The following is a 16097-nucleotide window of genomic DNA, read 5'->3' as shown; positions in this document are numbered from 1 at the left end:
ACTGCGACGGCGTGTGGATGGGAAGGAGCTGGAGGAGAGGGAGACGCGGAGGATTCCGGGGAGCCAAGAACCTCTTCAAATAACCAAGTCCCGGGGCCAGTGAGCAGGTCCTGCCCCAGTGGAGGGACTGGCCACTGGCTCCGCAGCGTGGCGCGCGCTGGCGCTCACACACACACACACACACACACACACACACACACACACACTCCTCCTCCCCCCCACACCCCACCCTGTCCTCCCGCCCCGACCGCAGGGAGGCCGCCCGGGGGCGGGAGGCGGGGAGGCGCGGAGAGCCGGGGAGGGGTGGCGGGTCGGGGAGGGGTGGCGGCTGTCCCCGGGCTGCGGCCGCTCGGGACTCTGCCCCTGGCCAGGGCGGCGGCTGCCGCCAGGAGGGCGACGTGGAGCGGCCACGTGGAGCGGCCCGGGGGAGGGCCAGGCAGCGGGAGCCGAGGCGCGGGCGGCGCAGCGCCCTGCAGCCGCCACGAAGCCAGGCCCCCGGCCCCGCGCGGCGCCGCCGCAGCAGGTGGGTCCGAGCCCCGCCCCAGGCGGACGGGCAGGGGAGAGGGCGGGCTGGGGGCCGCCGGGGACCCGCGCCCATCACAGCCCGCGGGGCCGCGCGGGGCCGCGGGGCGGACGGGCACAGGGCTGGGAGGGTTGGGGGCCCCCGGGGCCGCGGGGCAGGGGCCGCGGCGGGCGAGGCGACCTCCTGGCCTCGGGGTGCGGATCCTGAAAGCGCAGTCCCTCTGCCCCTCCTGCGGCTTGGGCGCGGCAGGAGCGGTGGCCTCCTCCCCTGACACCTCTTGGGAAGAGTACATACCTGAAAGCAGGTGGAGTGAAGGGGCTTTGGATACCCCAAGTGCTTCCGCCAGCCCACCCAGTGTCTCTTTTGATGCTCCAATAGCCCCGGGGGTCTGGGGGGGTGGGTGGCCTATGGGAGTTTCATGGGCATTTGACAGATGAAGATTTGGGGGAAGGGTTGGGGAGGAGGAAGCGGCTGACCCCTGGCTGTCACCCAGCTACTGGAAGAGGCAGGACAGAGCCTAGCAACCAGGTGTGGCCTCTCTAGCCACACCGTCTCCCCTTCTCAGAGTGGGGGCCTGGGAGACACAGGGGGCCCCAGAGGCTATATAAGGGGGAGGACTCAGCAAAGAAGAGCTTCCCAACTGTTAGACTTAGCCAGAAATAGAACCACGCCTGGCGAGGTACAGGCTCCCCTCCGGCGATGATTCAAGGAAAAGGCTGGCTATACTGAGGCAGTGGAAGAAATTGTGCACTGGACAGGAAATTCCACAGAATAACCTTAAAAGATCCCTGCTGCCTCCTAGAGTCCCTGAAATACGCGAGGAGCATCCATCTGTTCACTGCCAGCCACTAGCCCTCGTACCCCATGGTGCCCTCCCCAACCTCCTCTTATTCCCATTTACAAATGAAGATCCCAGGGCTTAGAGAGCTTGGAAACCCCGCCCAGGCCAGACGTTCCAGAGGCAGGATTTGATCGGTGGTCCCGGGCCAGGCCTCTCCTTCCACGCGCTGGTGCAAAGGCTCGGAGAAATACGAGGCCAGGTAGTCACTGTGGCATTGTGAGTGTGTGTGTGACATGAATAACTTTATTGAATGACATCAGATTAATGTATCAGTTGTAGTGGCTTTCATGTGGTCATGAAGTGTAAAGTATATTTATGTACATTACAGTCATGGAAAAGGTTTAGGGATGTTCGTATTTGGAGAGCAGGCATTTAATAACTGCTTTATTTCTGTTGCTTGCTGTCTCGGTTTGCCAGGGCTGCTGTAACGAAGCCCCACAGAGTAGTTGGCTTAACAAGCTCGTGCAGCCTCATGGTTCTGGAGGCTAGAAGTCCAACGTCAAGGTGTCCCAGGGCCACGCCTCCTCGGAGGTCCGCCGGGTTCCGGGGGGGCTCGCTGGCAACTGTGCTCAAGCCCTGTCTCCCTCACAGGGTCTCTCTCTGTCTCTGCATTTGTCGTCTGTATCTCTGCTCAAATTTCTCTCCTTATAAGGACTGTGGTCATATTGGATTAGACCTCATTTTAACTAATCACACCTTCGAAGATCCCGATTATAAATTTCACTTGTACAGAACTGGGGGTTAGGACTTGAACATGTCTTTTTTTTCCTTCCATCTGGTTGCATCATTGTCTTTCTGGTGCGTGGCCTCGCCTGCCCGCTCTGCACCGCACGGGGGGCCTGCGCCTCTCCCCTCCGTGCAGGTCTGAGATGCCTTCAGTTTTTCTTTCTTTTTTTTTTTAACCCAGAGGTCCTGGGGATCAAACCTGGATCCTCTGTATGGTAAATAGGAGCTCAATTGTTTGAGCCACAGCCTCTTCCCTCAAACATGTCTTTTTTGGGGACACACTTCAATCTGTAACATTTACAAACTTTTGTAAGTGCTTAGAAATGTGTAAGCGTGAACAAATCACATTCGACCAGGGGTTCTTAATATGCTTTGTTCCATGGACTTCTTTGCCAGTCAAGTGAAATGAATACTAATGTAATTTATTTATTGCATACATTCATAAGTGAAGGAAATGGTAGATTTCAGTTAGAGATTAGAGAAAATAAAGATAATAAGTTGATTTTTTTCAATTCAAGCTCATCAACCCCCTGGAATCTTTCCATGGGGGTCCATGGACCCTGGTTGAGAACCTCTGCTTTAGTACAACCTCAGAAGAGCCGCACTGCCTTACCCTGCCTTTCTTTAAACAGTGGAAGTGGAGTAGCTATGTCAAAGTTGCAACCGTTACTTCAGAGCAAATTACTTGGATGACTCTAAAAGTTTACATGCAATTCAGTTGTGTTTTTTTTTAAGATTTATTTATTTTTTATTTCTCTCCCTCCCCCCCCATTGTCTGCTCTCTGTGTCCATTCATTGTGTTCTTCTGTGTCCACTTGTATTCTTGTCAGTGGCACAGGAAATCTGTGTCTCTTTTTGTTGGGTCATCTTACTGCATCAGCTCTCCGTGTGTGCAGCACCATTCCTGGGCAGGCTGTGCCTTCTTCACACAGGGTGGCTCTCCTTGTAGGAGCTAAATCCTTGCATGTGAGGCTCCCCTATGTGGGGGACACCCCTGTGTGGTATGGCATTCCTTGCATGCATCAACACTGCAGATGGGCCAGCTCATCACATGGGTCAGGAGGCCCTGGGTTTGAACCTTGGACCTCCCATGTGGTAGGCAGACACTCTATCCTTGAGCCAAATCCACTTCCCTGCAATTAGGTTTTTAAGGTGGACAGCAACTAGAACACTAAGGCTCTCAGGAGGGCCCAGAATATTCCAGGTTGAGAGTGGGACAGCTGGAACAAAAGCACAGAAGAGCAAAGGAAAAAGCTTCCTGGGAGATTGTGGTAACCCCTGTTTTGGAGCAGAGTATCAGCCTAATGGAGTGCTAGAAGATGAATCTAAAGAGGTAATAATATCTGATTGTAGGAGGCCTGAGTGCCTAGGTCAGGACTCTGGGCTGTACTGGAAACAGGGAGCCATTGAAGGTTTTGGAGCAGTGGTTTTCCAGCAAAGGACTATTAATCCAATGTGGGTATAGAGGGTGTTTTCATAGAGAAGACACCAGAGGCAGGGACAACTGTGAGAGACCACTGCGTTAATTTGTGCAAGAAGTAATTCATCATCCACTTAACATTCACTATAACCTTGTGAGGTAAATATTATTCTCCCTATTACGCAGGTAAGGTAATAGCCAGAAGTTTAGTGAAGATAATTAGCTTGCCCAAGGTCACCGAGACGGTCAGTGGTGGAGGTAGGATTTGAACCTAGATCTGGTTGGGTCCAAGCTCTGTTTCCTGCCTACTACACATACAGACGATTCACCCACATATGAGGCGAGTGATTCTTACAGGAATTCATCAAGATTGGCGAGGGCCCTCTGGCAGCAGGCGCCCTGCACGGCCCAGGCTGCACGTCTGGGCTGGTGTGTTCCAGCTTCTGTGACTGCCCGAGGAGCCACCTCAAAACTCTACGGCTTAAAACAGCACCATTCTCTTGGCTTCTGGCTCAGCAGTCTGGCGGGGTTCAGGAGCCAGCCCAGTCCTTCTCCACTCAGTGTCGCCTGGGGCCGCGCGGAGGCTGGGGGTTGGAGTCATCTCAAGCTTTCCCCTCTGGCTTGTCTGCTCCGGGGAAGATTCGAGCAGCTGGAGGCTGGAACGCCGGGGCTCCTCGGCCGTCTAGGTCCCTATGTTGTTTCTCCACGTGGTCTCTCCAGCATGGTGGCTTCAGAGAAGCCAGACTTCTTCCCTGTGGCTCGGAGGGGCTTGCCCACAGGTCAAGAGAGGGAGGGAGAGGGAAGGAGGCGGGAGCCTCATCACCGCACCCTGTCTACTAGCCCCGAGTCAGTACGTCTGGATCAGATTCAAGGGGAGGGGAATTAGACTCCAGCGTCTGTGGGAGGGAGTGCCCAAGAATTGTAGATTTGGAAAACGACCACCGATGGCCTAAGGAGTGAGGACATTAGTGGGATTTGAGGGGTGCTTCCCCTCGTGCCTGAGCAGCTGCCGTTAGATTCATTCTCTGGAATTCATAAATGTCTTCTTTTAAAAGGCAAAGGCTAGTGGCTGAGGACACGTGAAACCTGGGTGATTGGTTTTGACAGCTCTGAGGGGTTTTAATTACTCCACTGCCGCCCGCCTGCCCAAGGTCCTGGCAGTGAACAGATGGGAAGAGGAAAGCAATTTGGGGGCGTCCCAGGTGGGCAGAGCAGGAGGGGTGTTAGGTGGGAAGCCAGTGCAGATCATTCAGGGAGAGTTCTGGAAGGGAAAGTCTTTATCATAGACCAGGCGCTCTGCGGGCCGTGTCTTGTCCATTTCACTCTCATTAACGCTATGAGAAATACGGTCATCAGCTCCGTGTGACAGACGGATCTTAGAGATGCAGAAGAGTCTCTCCCCAGGGCGTTGCAGAGCCGGGATTTTAATTCAGCAGGTCCAAGTGTAGGCTGCATTTCCTTACACCTTGGGCTCTACCACCTATTCCTTAGCAGTTCTGTTTCTCTGTCTCTTAATCATCATTTTAACATTTGTATCTTTTCTATTTATATATTTTCAAACCATAAGAGGAGGAGTGGGGGTAAGGCTAAATAATTGTACCTGAGACTATCAGCTCAGTTAAGATAGTCCCGGAGCAGATGTGGCTCACATGGTTGAGCGCCCGCTGGCTGGGTACCCGGGGCCTCCTAAAAACAAAGTCACAAACAACAAGCAAACAAACCAAAAAACCCACTCAGAGGAGCCGATGTGGCTCGATGGTTGAGTGCCGGCTTCCCACATACGAGGTCTGGAGTTCAATCCCCAGCCCCCGTATGTCAAATACATAAAAATATAAAAAATAAAATTAAACACAAAGAAGAGAATATATTAAAAAGATAGTATCTCATACATATAGGGGCCCAATAAATAGTAAAGAAATCAAGGGTGTTTCTTCTTATTCTATTTTCACACACCTGCTCTACAGACTGCCCCAGTTCCCTGTGTCACTTGACATCTGCTGTCGCTTCCCGTGGTACCTTCTGGGCGCCCAGTCCCAGGGTCATCCATACCTCCTGGCACCCTCCCGCTGGCCCCTTCCGTCCCGCTGGCCCTCAGCCACTTGGGCACCAGCTGGCTCCCTCCCTGCCTACACAGCAGCCCCAGGAATGCTCTGAGACATAAAGAACCTGGTGAGGCTGCCTCCTGGCCCATCCACCCGACCCTCCTTCAGCCTTGCTTCCTGACCACTCAGGCCACGGTGGGAGCAAGGCCTTCTCCGGAATCTTCCTGGAGGCTGGGCCCAAATCCTGCTGGTCTTGGCCTGCCATTCCATGCCTACCAGGTTTTCAAGGAAATTTCCCTCTTCAGTCCCCTGCTGAGGCCCACGTAGCCCCCAAACCTGGCCACATTCCTGCCAGACCACTGTCATGCCTCTCATTGAACTTGACTTATGGTGTCAAGTTTAAACTTTGCATGAACTCAACTCTGCTCATTTTTTTTTCCTTTCCAACTTGTGAGTTTGGAATATTTGCCATTGGAGATGATTTGCTTTGCCATGACCTAAGTCTTAGACATGCAGCTTATTTCCTTAGCTTTGACTAATTGTAATAGTACAGTTATAAATACCTTTAGAATTTCTTTGCCATTTGTGCGCTTCCTTTTGTAATTCTCAAAATGCTATGGTTAGGCCAAAGTTTTATGACAATTAATAAACATATGCAGATCACGCCCTAAAAACAGTTTGGACAGGTCTACAAGCAGCATAGATTAATACGTGCCAGTTTCTTTAACGGTGATAGGATTATTACAGTTCTCTATTTCTTCTTCACCAGCTCTGCTTTTAAGCATTTCTAAGAGAGTGGTTATATCCTCCAAGTTGTCAGATATCTGCTATTTCTGTAATTTTGTCCCCATTTTCATCCCTAATATTGTTTCTTTGTGCATTTCTCTTTGTTTTTAATAAAAATGCCAGGTTTGTCTTTTATTAGTCTTTTTAAAGGAACAACCATTTTGCCTTTGTTGCGCTTCTCCATTGCATTTTTTTTATGGATTATTTTACTTATTTCTCCCCACTCCCTCGTTGTTTGCACTTGTTGTGTCTGTTTGTTGTGTGCTGGTCTTTCTTTTTAAGAGGCACTGGAAACTGAACCCGGGACCTCTGATGTGGAAGGGAGGTACCCAATCGCTTGAGCCACCTCTGCTCCCTGCTTTGTTGTGTCTCTTATTATGCTTTCCTCATTTCTCTTGTTGAGTCATCCTGTTGCATCAGCTCGCTGAGCCCACCTGTCGCATCAGCTCATTGTCTCACTTGTCTTCCCTAGGAGGTACCAGGAACCAAACCCTGGACCTCCCATGTGGTAGGCAGGAGCCCAATTGCTTGAGCCACATCCACTTCCCTCTATTGTTATTTTTTTTTTTTTAAAGATTTATTTATTTATTTATTTAATTTCCCCCCCTCCCCTGGTTGTCTGTTCTTGGTGTCTATTTGCTGCGTCTTGTTTCTTTGTCCGCTTCTGTTGTCGTCAGCGGCTCTGGAAGTGTGGGCGGCGCCATTCCTGGGCAGGCTGCTCTTTCTTTTCACGCTGGGCGGCTTTCCTCACGGGCGCACTCCTTGCGCGTGGGGCTCCCCCACGCGGGGGACACCCTGTGTGGCAGGGCACTCCTTGCGCGCATCAGCACTGCGCATGGCCAGCTCCACACGGGTCAAGGAGGCCCGGGTTTGAACCGCGGACCTCCCATATGGTAGACGGACGCCCTAACCACTGGGCCAAAGTCCGTTTCCCATATTGTTATTTTTTATTTCTTCTCTTCATTTCAATTTCTTTAAGATTGTTCTGGTTTTCTAGCTTCTTAAGTAGGAAGCTAAAACTCCACTTTTAGTTTTTCTTCTCATATAAACCTTTAAGTCTCTACATAGTTCCTCTAATACTGCTGTATTAAATATCTTATTTTGATGTGTGTTTTTCCAGTATTTCTAATTCTAAGTATTTAATGATTTCCATTATGATTTTCTTCTTTGACCCATTAGTTTTTAAGTATGCTTTCTAAATTTCAAAAAATATAGGAATTTTTACATCATTTTTACTATTGATTTCTTATACCATTGTATTTTGATCATATAACATAGTGTAAGATTGATTCTTTGCTATTGATTGAGCATACTCCATGGCTACTACTTGTCAGTTTTTGTTTTTTGTGGGCCAGCTCACCACACAAGCCAGCTTGCCTTCACCAGGAGGCCCTGAGCATCAAACCCTGGACCTCCTATATGGTAGAGAGGAACCTAATTGCTTGAGCCACATCTGCTTCCCTACTTGTCAGTTTTTATTAATATTCATATGTACTTGAGAAGATTGTGTATGTATTCCCTAAGTGACTGAAGTGAGACTTTGTATATGTTCATTCGTTCAAGCTTATTAAATGTTTTATTCAAATCTGCATTCTTACTAAATTTTAGTTTACTTAATATTTCAAATATTAGTGAGGTGCATTAAATTATCCCTGCATAATGGTAGATTTGATTTTTCTCCTCGTAGTTATACCACTTTTTGTTTTAGATATTTTCTGTTATTAGGGACATACAAGTTCAGAATTATTATATCTTCCAGGGAGTTAAAGTTTATATCATTTCATAATGACACTATTTTATCTATAATGATGCCTTTTACCTTAAAGTTTATTTTGTCTGATGTCAATATAATTAGACAAACTTTCTTTCGTCTATATTGCTTTACATATCTTCCATCCTTTTATTTTTGACCTTTCTGTGTTACTTTTTCAGTCAGTTTCTTGAAAACTGCACACAACTCTGTGTTTTATTTCCCTTTTGATAATCTCTATTTAACTGATGATTTTTACAATTTATATTATGATTACTAATAAACTTAGATTTATTACTACCATCTTATTTTATGATTTGCATTTAATGTCTTCTTTTGGGAGGGTGTCTTTTCTTCTCTTTTCCTGTCTTCCTTTGGATTGATTTTTTAAAATTCCATTCATTTTTTTTCTCTACTGGTTTAAAGTTATACAACCTATTTCTGTTTTACTAGTGGTTATCCTTAAAGTTTTAACATGCATATTTAACAAAGCTAATCAGTATATTTACTCTCTTTCCAAATAGCCAATCTCTTCCTCTATGCTATTTTTGTCCAATACTGTGTTTCAATTTTCCTTTTAAGCCCCAAATATTAATATAATTATATTGTTCGACAGTCTATTTAGATTTCCCCATATAGTTACTGATTTCCTTGCTCACCAATTTTTCCTTGCATTCCATCCGTCCATCTGGGATCATTTCCCTCTTTTTTCTGAAATATATCCCTTAGAAGTTCCTTTGGAATATTGATATGAAATTCTCCAAGTTGTTATCTAAAATTGTTCAGGTTTTTTTTTTTCCACCTCATTCTGGATAAACAGTTTTGCTGAGGATAGAATTCTAGGATGGCCATTATCCCACCTCTCTCAGCAACATGAAAATTAAAACACTACCCTAGGGAAGCGGACTTGGCCCAGTGGATAGGGCATCCACCTACCACATGGGAGGTCCGCGGTTCAAACCCCAGGCCTTCTTGACCCGTGTGGAGCTGGCCCATGCGCAGTGCTGATGTACACAAGGAGTGCCCTCCCATGCAGGGGTGTCCCCCATGTAGGGGAGCCCCACAGGCAAGTAGTGCACTCCGTAAGAAGAGCCGACCAGCACGAAAGAAAGTGCAGTCTGCTCAAGAATGGCGCTGCACACACAGGAGAGCTGACACAACAAGATGACGCAACAAAAAGAAACACAGATTCCCAGTGCCACTGATAAGAATAGAAGCGGTCACAGAATAATACACAGCGAATGGACACAGAGAGCAGACAACTGGGGGGAGGGGGGAGGGGGAAAGGGGAGAGAAATAAAAAAATTTTTAAAAATCTTTAAAAAATAATAATAATAAAATAAAACACTACCCTACAGTGTGCTGGCAGCTCTGCTGCTATGAGAAATCATCTCTCAGTCTAATTACTCTTCCTTTTAGGTATTTTCTTTTTTCTTCATGGCTGCTTTTAAGATCTTCTCTTTTTCTTGATTTTCTATAATTTTAGAACAGTGGGTTCAGGTGTAAATCTAATCTGTCTGGGATTGTTGGACTTCTTGGTTTGAATATTAGTATTTTGTAACATACTGGAAAAATCTCTACTATTATCTCTTGCAATACTGCTTCTACCCAATTTTGTCTATTATCTTCCATGTGACTTAACCTTTGTTTTACATTTTCTATTTCTTGGACTCAATGTAATACATTCAGGATAATTTATCCGGATTTATTTTCCAGTTCATTAATTCTCACACTGACTGTGTCTAATCTGTTTAACTCACTCATGGCAGTTTTAAATCGTTCTTTCCTTTTTGTTTGTAAAAGTTGTATTTGGTTCTTCTTCAAATATGTTTGGTCATTTTTAGGTTCTCTTTTTCTTTCTCATGGTTTTAGGCTTCTCTTCAAATTCCTGATACATACTAAATATACTTTATATTTTATGTGTGATAATTCTAATATCTTTAGGTTTTGCTGGCTCTTCCTCATGGTGCCTTATTTCCTTGTATGTTTATGACTTTTTGCCAGTGAACTCATGTTCCTTGGAACTTTATTTATGGCACTTCTTTGAGGCCTGGATTGAAGTTGTGTTCCTCCAGAAAAAATGTATGTTTGCCCCTGTCAGACAAGGGGGAGGACTGTCAACCAGGGACCATTTCAAAATAAATGATCTACTTTAGGTTTTCCAGCCTTCAGACCCACATTAGAGTAGGCTTGTCTTTAGTTCTCAGGAAAGATTTTTTTCTCCCTTCTACCCAGCAGCAAGGTCAAGATAGGCAAGATTCTTTCATGGCAAATTTACTTTTTGTTCATCCTTATATTGAGAATATATCAATAGCTGTTTGGAATCCCAACTTTACAAAGAGAATCTGCTCCTAGTCTCTCCACTTTGGTGAGCCCAGGTTTTATCTCCGGTCTCCTCTGTTGCACACAGCTCTCAGAGTGATAGTTCAAGATCACCTGGGTTTAGTTTAGCAGGTATTCCTAGGGCAAAAGCTGTAGAAAACAATTAGGCAGTTCTTCAAAAAGTTAAATGCAGAATTTTCATATGGCCCAGCAATTCCGCTCCTAGGTAAATACCTGAGAGAAATAAAAATGTGCATCCACACAGAAACTTGTACACAAATGTTGGGAGCAGCATTAATCATAATGGTCAAAAGGTGGGAACAACCCAAATGACCATTGATGGGTAGATAAGCACATCCATGCACATCCATACAATGGAATATTATTCGGCCATAGAAAGAAATGAAGTACTGATAGATGCTACAAACTGGATGAACTAAAAAACATTTTATGCTAAGTGAAAAAGGCCACACATTGTATGATTCCTTTTATATGAAATATCCAGAATAGGCAAATCCATAGAGACAGAGCAGATTAGTGGTTACCAGCTGGTGGAGTAAGGGAGAAACGGGAGTGAGTACTTAATCGGTGTGGGGCTTTCTTTTGGGGTGATGGAAATGTTTTGGGACTGGATAGAGGTGGTAGTTGCACAATATTGTGTGAATGCCTCTGAATTGTTCATTTTAAAATTAATTTATGGTCTATGAATTTTACCTTTAAAAAAAAAGCTGCCTTCAAGCTCACTTTTCCTCGAGGATTACTGTTTTCACTGTGCTTTTTGTATTCTGAGCATTTCCTTACTTGCCAACTCAGTGCATTTGAAAAGATCATTTTTATCCAGCTTTCTAAGTTCTTTTCACTGGGACATGGACTATCATACTCCTAGACATGGAGAGCTGGATATTGTTCTGGTCTGCTCTCTCACTGTGATGTGTCCCTTTGAGCGCCCCAGGCTGATATGGAGATTTCAGTTCTGCCCACGACTTTGTCATCTCTCCTGGGCCCAACAACTAAAAGCTCAAGGATCCATGTCGCCAGCCGATTTGGGGAACACCCTTGGGGAAGCTGTGACATCAGCGCCCATTTGGCCACTGGAGAATTCTCTTACATTCTATTGCACTTAACTATGCACTTATCATGCACTCTTCTTCATTTTGTAATAGGAGCACTTTCCCCAGAAGGTCTAGTCTGCTATATTGCTAGAAATAGAAATCACCAACATTTATTCTGGACACCAACAAATTATGGATACTCGCTCTACCTATTGGACCCAGAGGCCAACATGGAAAAGTAGGAACGTTTCTAGGGCTCTGGAAGCTTCACCTTCTTGTGAACCTCATCCTCAATGCAGCTCAATGCAGTTCCCACTGTACCAGACCTGTGATCTCGGTCTATCTTCCCGTCAGCCAGATGCACACATGGGCTATTCCACATCGCTTAGGAATCTGGTGTTCCCCTTTCCAGTGGTTCTGAACTTACTGTGGTCAGGGAGCTCTTTGGGAATCGACTGAAATCTACCAAATCTTTCCCCGTAAAATACGGTGCCAGCCAGAGGGCAGGACGCCATTTCCACAGGCTTCTGGACCTCTGCTTTAGACCATCAAATGTTGGTTGACTTTTCTTCCTGGCGATGGGTTTGGGATCTCAGACCTCAGCTTTGGTGGACTTCTGCTTCCTCAGGAAGTCACAGTGGACAGACACACGCCAGGGATTAGACAGACAGCTCTGCGCTTGGTGCTTTCGATAGTGCCTCTATATTTTACTTTTGTTTTCCTATAACCCAGCAATTACTTTTGCCCGTGGGCCTACACAATGTAAGCTTAAGGGGAGGTTTTCGGGGTTTGGGTGTTGTGTGTGTGTGTGTGCTTATAATTGTTTTGTTTTGTTTTTGCATTTAGTAAATAGCAATTCTGAGGCCACTGTCGTCTTGACCCTGACAGGTCTGTCCCGGCGTTTAGACCTGGTTTGCTCTTCAGTGGGTAGTCCATAAATGCAACAGAACCATCTGCCTGCCCTTTGCCTCTCTAAGTCTTGGCCTTTTTGTGACTCCCTTTGTTTCTCAGCTGAGCTAGTTTCCTCATCTGTAAGATGAGTGGCCTGAAGGAGCTGGCACAGATTTAAACTGGACCGGGGCTGGTAGTGGCAAGGGGCGTGGGGGTGCGGGGAGGCCACGTAGGAGGTGGCTCCTGCCTCCAGCGCCGCTTCCGCCAGAGCAGGGCTTGTCTGTGCTGTGCGCGCCGGCTGCGGGGCGCGCAGAGCTCCGCGCGAGAGCCAGGGTGGGCGCCGCCGCCGGGCTGAGCGCCGATGTCCGTGGGGGGCGCTTCCCCGGAACAGGGGTCCTGTCAGGGAGAGGAAGGCGCCCCTGTGGAGCCGGCCCCCATTCTCGTGGCATCACCCCACCCCGCACCCCCACTCTGTTGCTGGTTGCGCTTCCAGGAAGGATGGCGTCGTTGACCGCGAGCCTGTTGCTGCTGCTGCTGCTGCCCCCGGGCCAGGCTGCGCCCAAGGATGGCACCGCCAGGTAATGGGCTCGGGAGGCGGGGCCGCGGGCTGGGAGCGGCAGGGCCTCCCGGGAACCTGCGGGCGTGGCGGGCTCCTCTGGGCGGCGGGAGACTGGGGTGCGGATCCACCCACCCCAACCTCCCGCCTGGTGCCTGTCGGAGTGGTTCCGAAAGAGGGCACTCGGGACCCGTGGGCTGGGCTGGCTTGGAATCAGGGAACTCGGTTCCCCGGGGGGTGGGGAGTGTAGGAGAGAAGCAAGGGGCTAGAGAAAGGCAGCCCCCATGTCAAACCTGAGAGCAGGGACCCCATTAGCATGTCATCTCTGCTTCATTGGGATCTCTTCCTCGAGGTTTTAGTTACTAATTGTCTGCAGTGGGCATGCTGGGTCGGAGTGGAGGCAAGATACAGGAGCAAGGGCTGGCAGCAGTGACAAAGCGGCTGTGACAACTCCTGCCAACTCTCTCGTGTCCCGAGTCTGGATGGATTTGGGCAGACGGGTAGCCCTGTCCAGAACTGGGAGCAAACCTTTGAGCTTTAAACGCTGACCAAGAGACCCTGAGCAGATTAAAATTCCAAATCGAACATATATGCCTTCCGCTAGGGGTGGGGGGAAGAGCAATTCTGTGTTTTGGAACAAAGAGCGGGTCTGTAAAAACTGGGCATTGCCACCAGGCACATCAGGCACCTGCCCCTCGGTTCTCAGCGTCCAAGCGGAAGAGTGGCCGGATCCCCACTCTCCTGCCACTCCCTGGGCTTTCTTGGATCTCCAGCTGGTGTGCAAGATAGGGCCTCACCTGGCCTCTGCCTAACCTGGTTTTTCTATTTGGGTTTTCTTTAAAATCTAAGTCAGGCAGTTGCAAAAAACAGTCTCTGAGGGAGTAAGTAAGATTCTGCTTCCAAGGGGATCAGAAGGGTCTACTCCCCACCAGGTTATTTCTTATTTATCGCCCGCCCCCCCCCCCCCCCAGTTGTCTGCTCTCTGTGTCCATTCACTGTGTGTTCTTCTATATCTGCTTGCATTCTTGTCAGCGGCACCAGGAATCTGTGTTTCTTTTTTTTTTTTTTAAAGATTTATTTATTTATTTAATTTCCCCCCCTCCCCTGGTTGTCTGTTTTCTGTGTCTATTTGCTGCGTCTTGTTTCTTTGTCCGCTTCTGTTGTCGTCAGCGGCACGGGAAGTGTGGGGGGCGCCATTCCTGGGCAGGCTGCTCTTTCTTTTCACGCTGGGCGGCTTTCCTCACGGGCGCACTCCTTGCGCGTGGGGCTCCCCCACGCGGGGGACTCCCCTGCATGGCAGGGCACTCCTTGCGCGCATCAGCGCTGCGCATGGCCAGCTCCACACGGGTCAAGGAGGCCTGGGGTTTGAACCGCGGACCTCCCATATGGTAGACGGACGCCCTAACCACTGGGCCAAAGTCCGTTTCCCTGTGTTTCTTTTTGTTGCGTCTTCTTGCTGTGTCAGCTCTCCATGTGTGCAGCGCCACTCCTGGGCAGGCTGCGCTTTTTTCACACTGAGCAGCTCTCCTTACAGGGCGCACTCCTTGCACGTGGGCCTCCCCTATGTGGGGGACACCCCTGCGTGGCACCGTGCTCCTTGTGCCCGCATCAGCACTGCACATGGGCCAGCTCACCACACAGGTCAAGGAGGCTCTGGGTTTGAACCCAGGACCTCCCATGTGGTAGGCAGATGCTCTTTCCATTGGGCCATATCTGCTTCCCTCCCCACCAGGTTTTGGGAGTTTGGGGGAGCAGTTCCTCTTGGGTCTGGGGAGGGAACTCTACCAGGAGCTTGGGGGTGGAGGGCCGGTAGGCAGGGCCTGCAGGGAGGCCATTTGCAAGGCTGGCGCCCCCTCCCTCCTCAGGCTGGACCCTGAAGCACCACGGCCCCTGCCCAACCCCTTCCGGCCTGGCAAGGAGCAGCTTGGGTGAGTGCACTGGGCCGGGGGCCGGGGGCCGGAGGGTCGGGTCTGGGGCGGCGAGCTGGGCGCCGCCCCTGGGGCTGACCATCTGCTTTCCTGACAGTCTCCTGCAGAGCTACCTCAGGGGCCTGGAGAGGATGGAGGAGGAGCCGGAGCACCTGAGCCGGGAGCAGGGTGAGGGCGGGCTGCTGGGTGGCGGGGCCGCCCGCCGCCTCCGCCTGCCCCGGCGCCGCTCCTGACCCAGCCTCTCCTCCTCAGTTGTCCTTTACCTCTTTGCCCTCCACGACTACGACCAGAGTGGGCAGCTGGATGGCCTGGAGCTGCTGTCCATGCTGACAGCCGCTCTGGCCCCTGGAGCTGCTGCCTCTCCCGCCACCAACCCAGTAAGCTCTGCTTGGGGGGCAGCCCCCTTTTTCCCACGAAGGAGCCTCCCCTCTGCCCCCGCCTCAGGGCTTTGGTCTTCTTCCCAGTGAACCCCCTGTAGAAGGAGGGCTCAGAGCCTGTGCGGCGGGGATGGGGTGGAGGGTGGGCAGAGCTCCTGAGAGAGTCCCTCTGGTCACAGTGGACCCCTTGCTGACTCCGCTCCCACAGGTGATCCCGGTAGTGGATGAAGTGCTCGAGACCCAGGATCTGAACAAGGATGGCCTCATGACCCCCGTGGAGCTCATCAACTTCCCCGTGGAGAGCCCCCGACACGCCGAGCCCCAGGAGCCTCCCCAAGCTGTCGGGAGGCAGCCCCCGCTAGCTAAGAGCCCTTCGGGACAAGACATGGCAGAGTCCCCGAGTCCCAGAGAAGAGGCTGGGGGACAGGCGGAGGTCAGAAGGGAGTCCTTAGAACCTGTACAGGGGGCCAGGGGCCCGGCCGAGGCGGGAGGAGAGGCCCCAGGTCCTGGAGGGGAGGCTGGGCACCAGGCAGAGGCCAGGGGCACCGGAGAAGCAGAGGAGCGTCCAGGGGAGACACTGGAGCCTGGAAAGGCCCACCATGACTTGGAGGTTCACGCCATCCAAGTGGAGAATGACGAGATATAAACCTCGAGGATCTCGGCTTGCACGCCTGGGGGCCTGTGTCAGAACCCACGCCCCGAAAACGTGGGCTGTGTCTGCTGCAATGGCGATCACCTAGGTGTCCCCTTCCTGGCCCCAGCCGGGAGGCAGGTGTTTCTGTGCAGCTCAGGGAGATGCTAAGTTGGGGGGCGGCTTTAGGGGCCAGACACCCAATAAAGACGGGAATGAACTGACCCCCCTAAGCCATCGCTCCACAGCTCC

The 16097-nt window shown here is 50.0% G+C and overlaps 1 protein-coding gene across 2 annotated transcripts; it reads left to right on the top strand.

Moving 5' to 3' along the window:
- Nucleotides 1–352: 352 nt before the first annotated feature.
- On the top strand, nt 353–16069 carry CGREF1 (cell growth regulator with EF-hand domain 1). Of its 2 annotated transcripts, none has more exons than XM_058287755.2 (6): nt 353–523; nt 12847–12931; nt 14775–14837; nt 14935–15005; nt 15090–15214; nt 15423–16069. In XM_058287755.2, the coding sequence occupies exons 2-6, from the start codon at nt 12852–12854 to the stop codon at nt 15858–15860; spliced, it is 777 nt and encodes a 258-aa protein (XP_058143738.1). In that variant the 5' UTR covers nt 353–523; nt 12847–12851; the 3' UTR covers nt 15861–16069. The 2 variants fall into 2 exon arrangements, with proteins under 2 accessions (XP_058143738.1, XP_071068016.1); XM_071211915.1 differs by lacking the exon at nt 353–523 and adding an exon at nt 1463–1563.
- Nucleotides 16070–16097: the final 28 nt, after the last annotated feature.

This window comes from Dasypus novemcinctus, chromosome 25 (assembly GCF_030445035.2).
Source record: "Dasypus novemcinctus isolate mDasNov1 chromosome 25, mDasNov1.1.hap2, whole genome shotgun sequence".
Classification (NCBI taxonomy): Eukaryota; Metazoa; Chordata; class Mammalia; order Cingulata; family Dasypodidae; genus Dasypus; species Dasypus novemcinctus.
The sequence above is the reverse complement of the archived record's forward strand: the minus strand, read 5'-3'. Positions and strand labels throughout refer to the sequence as shown.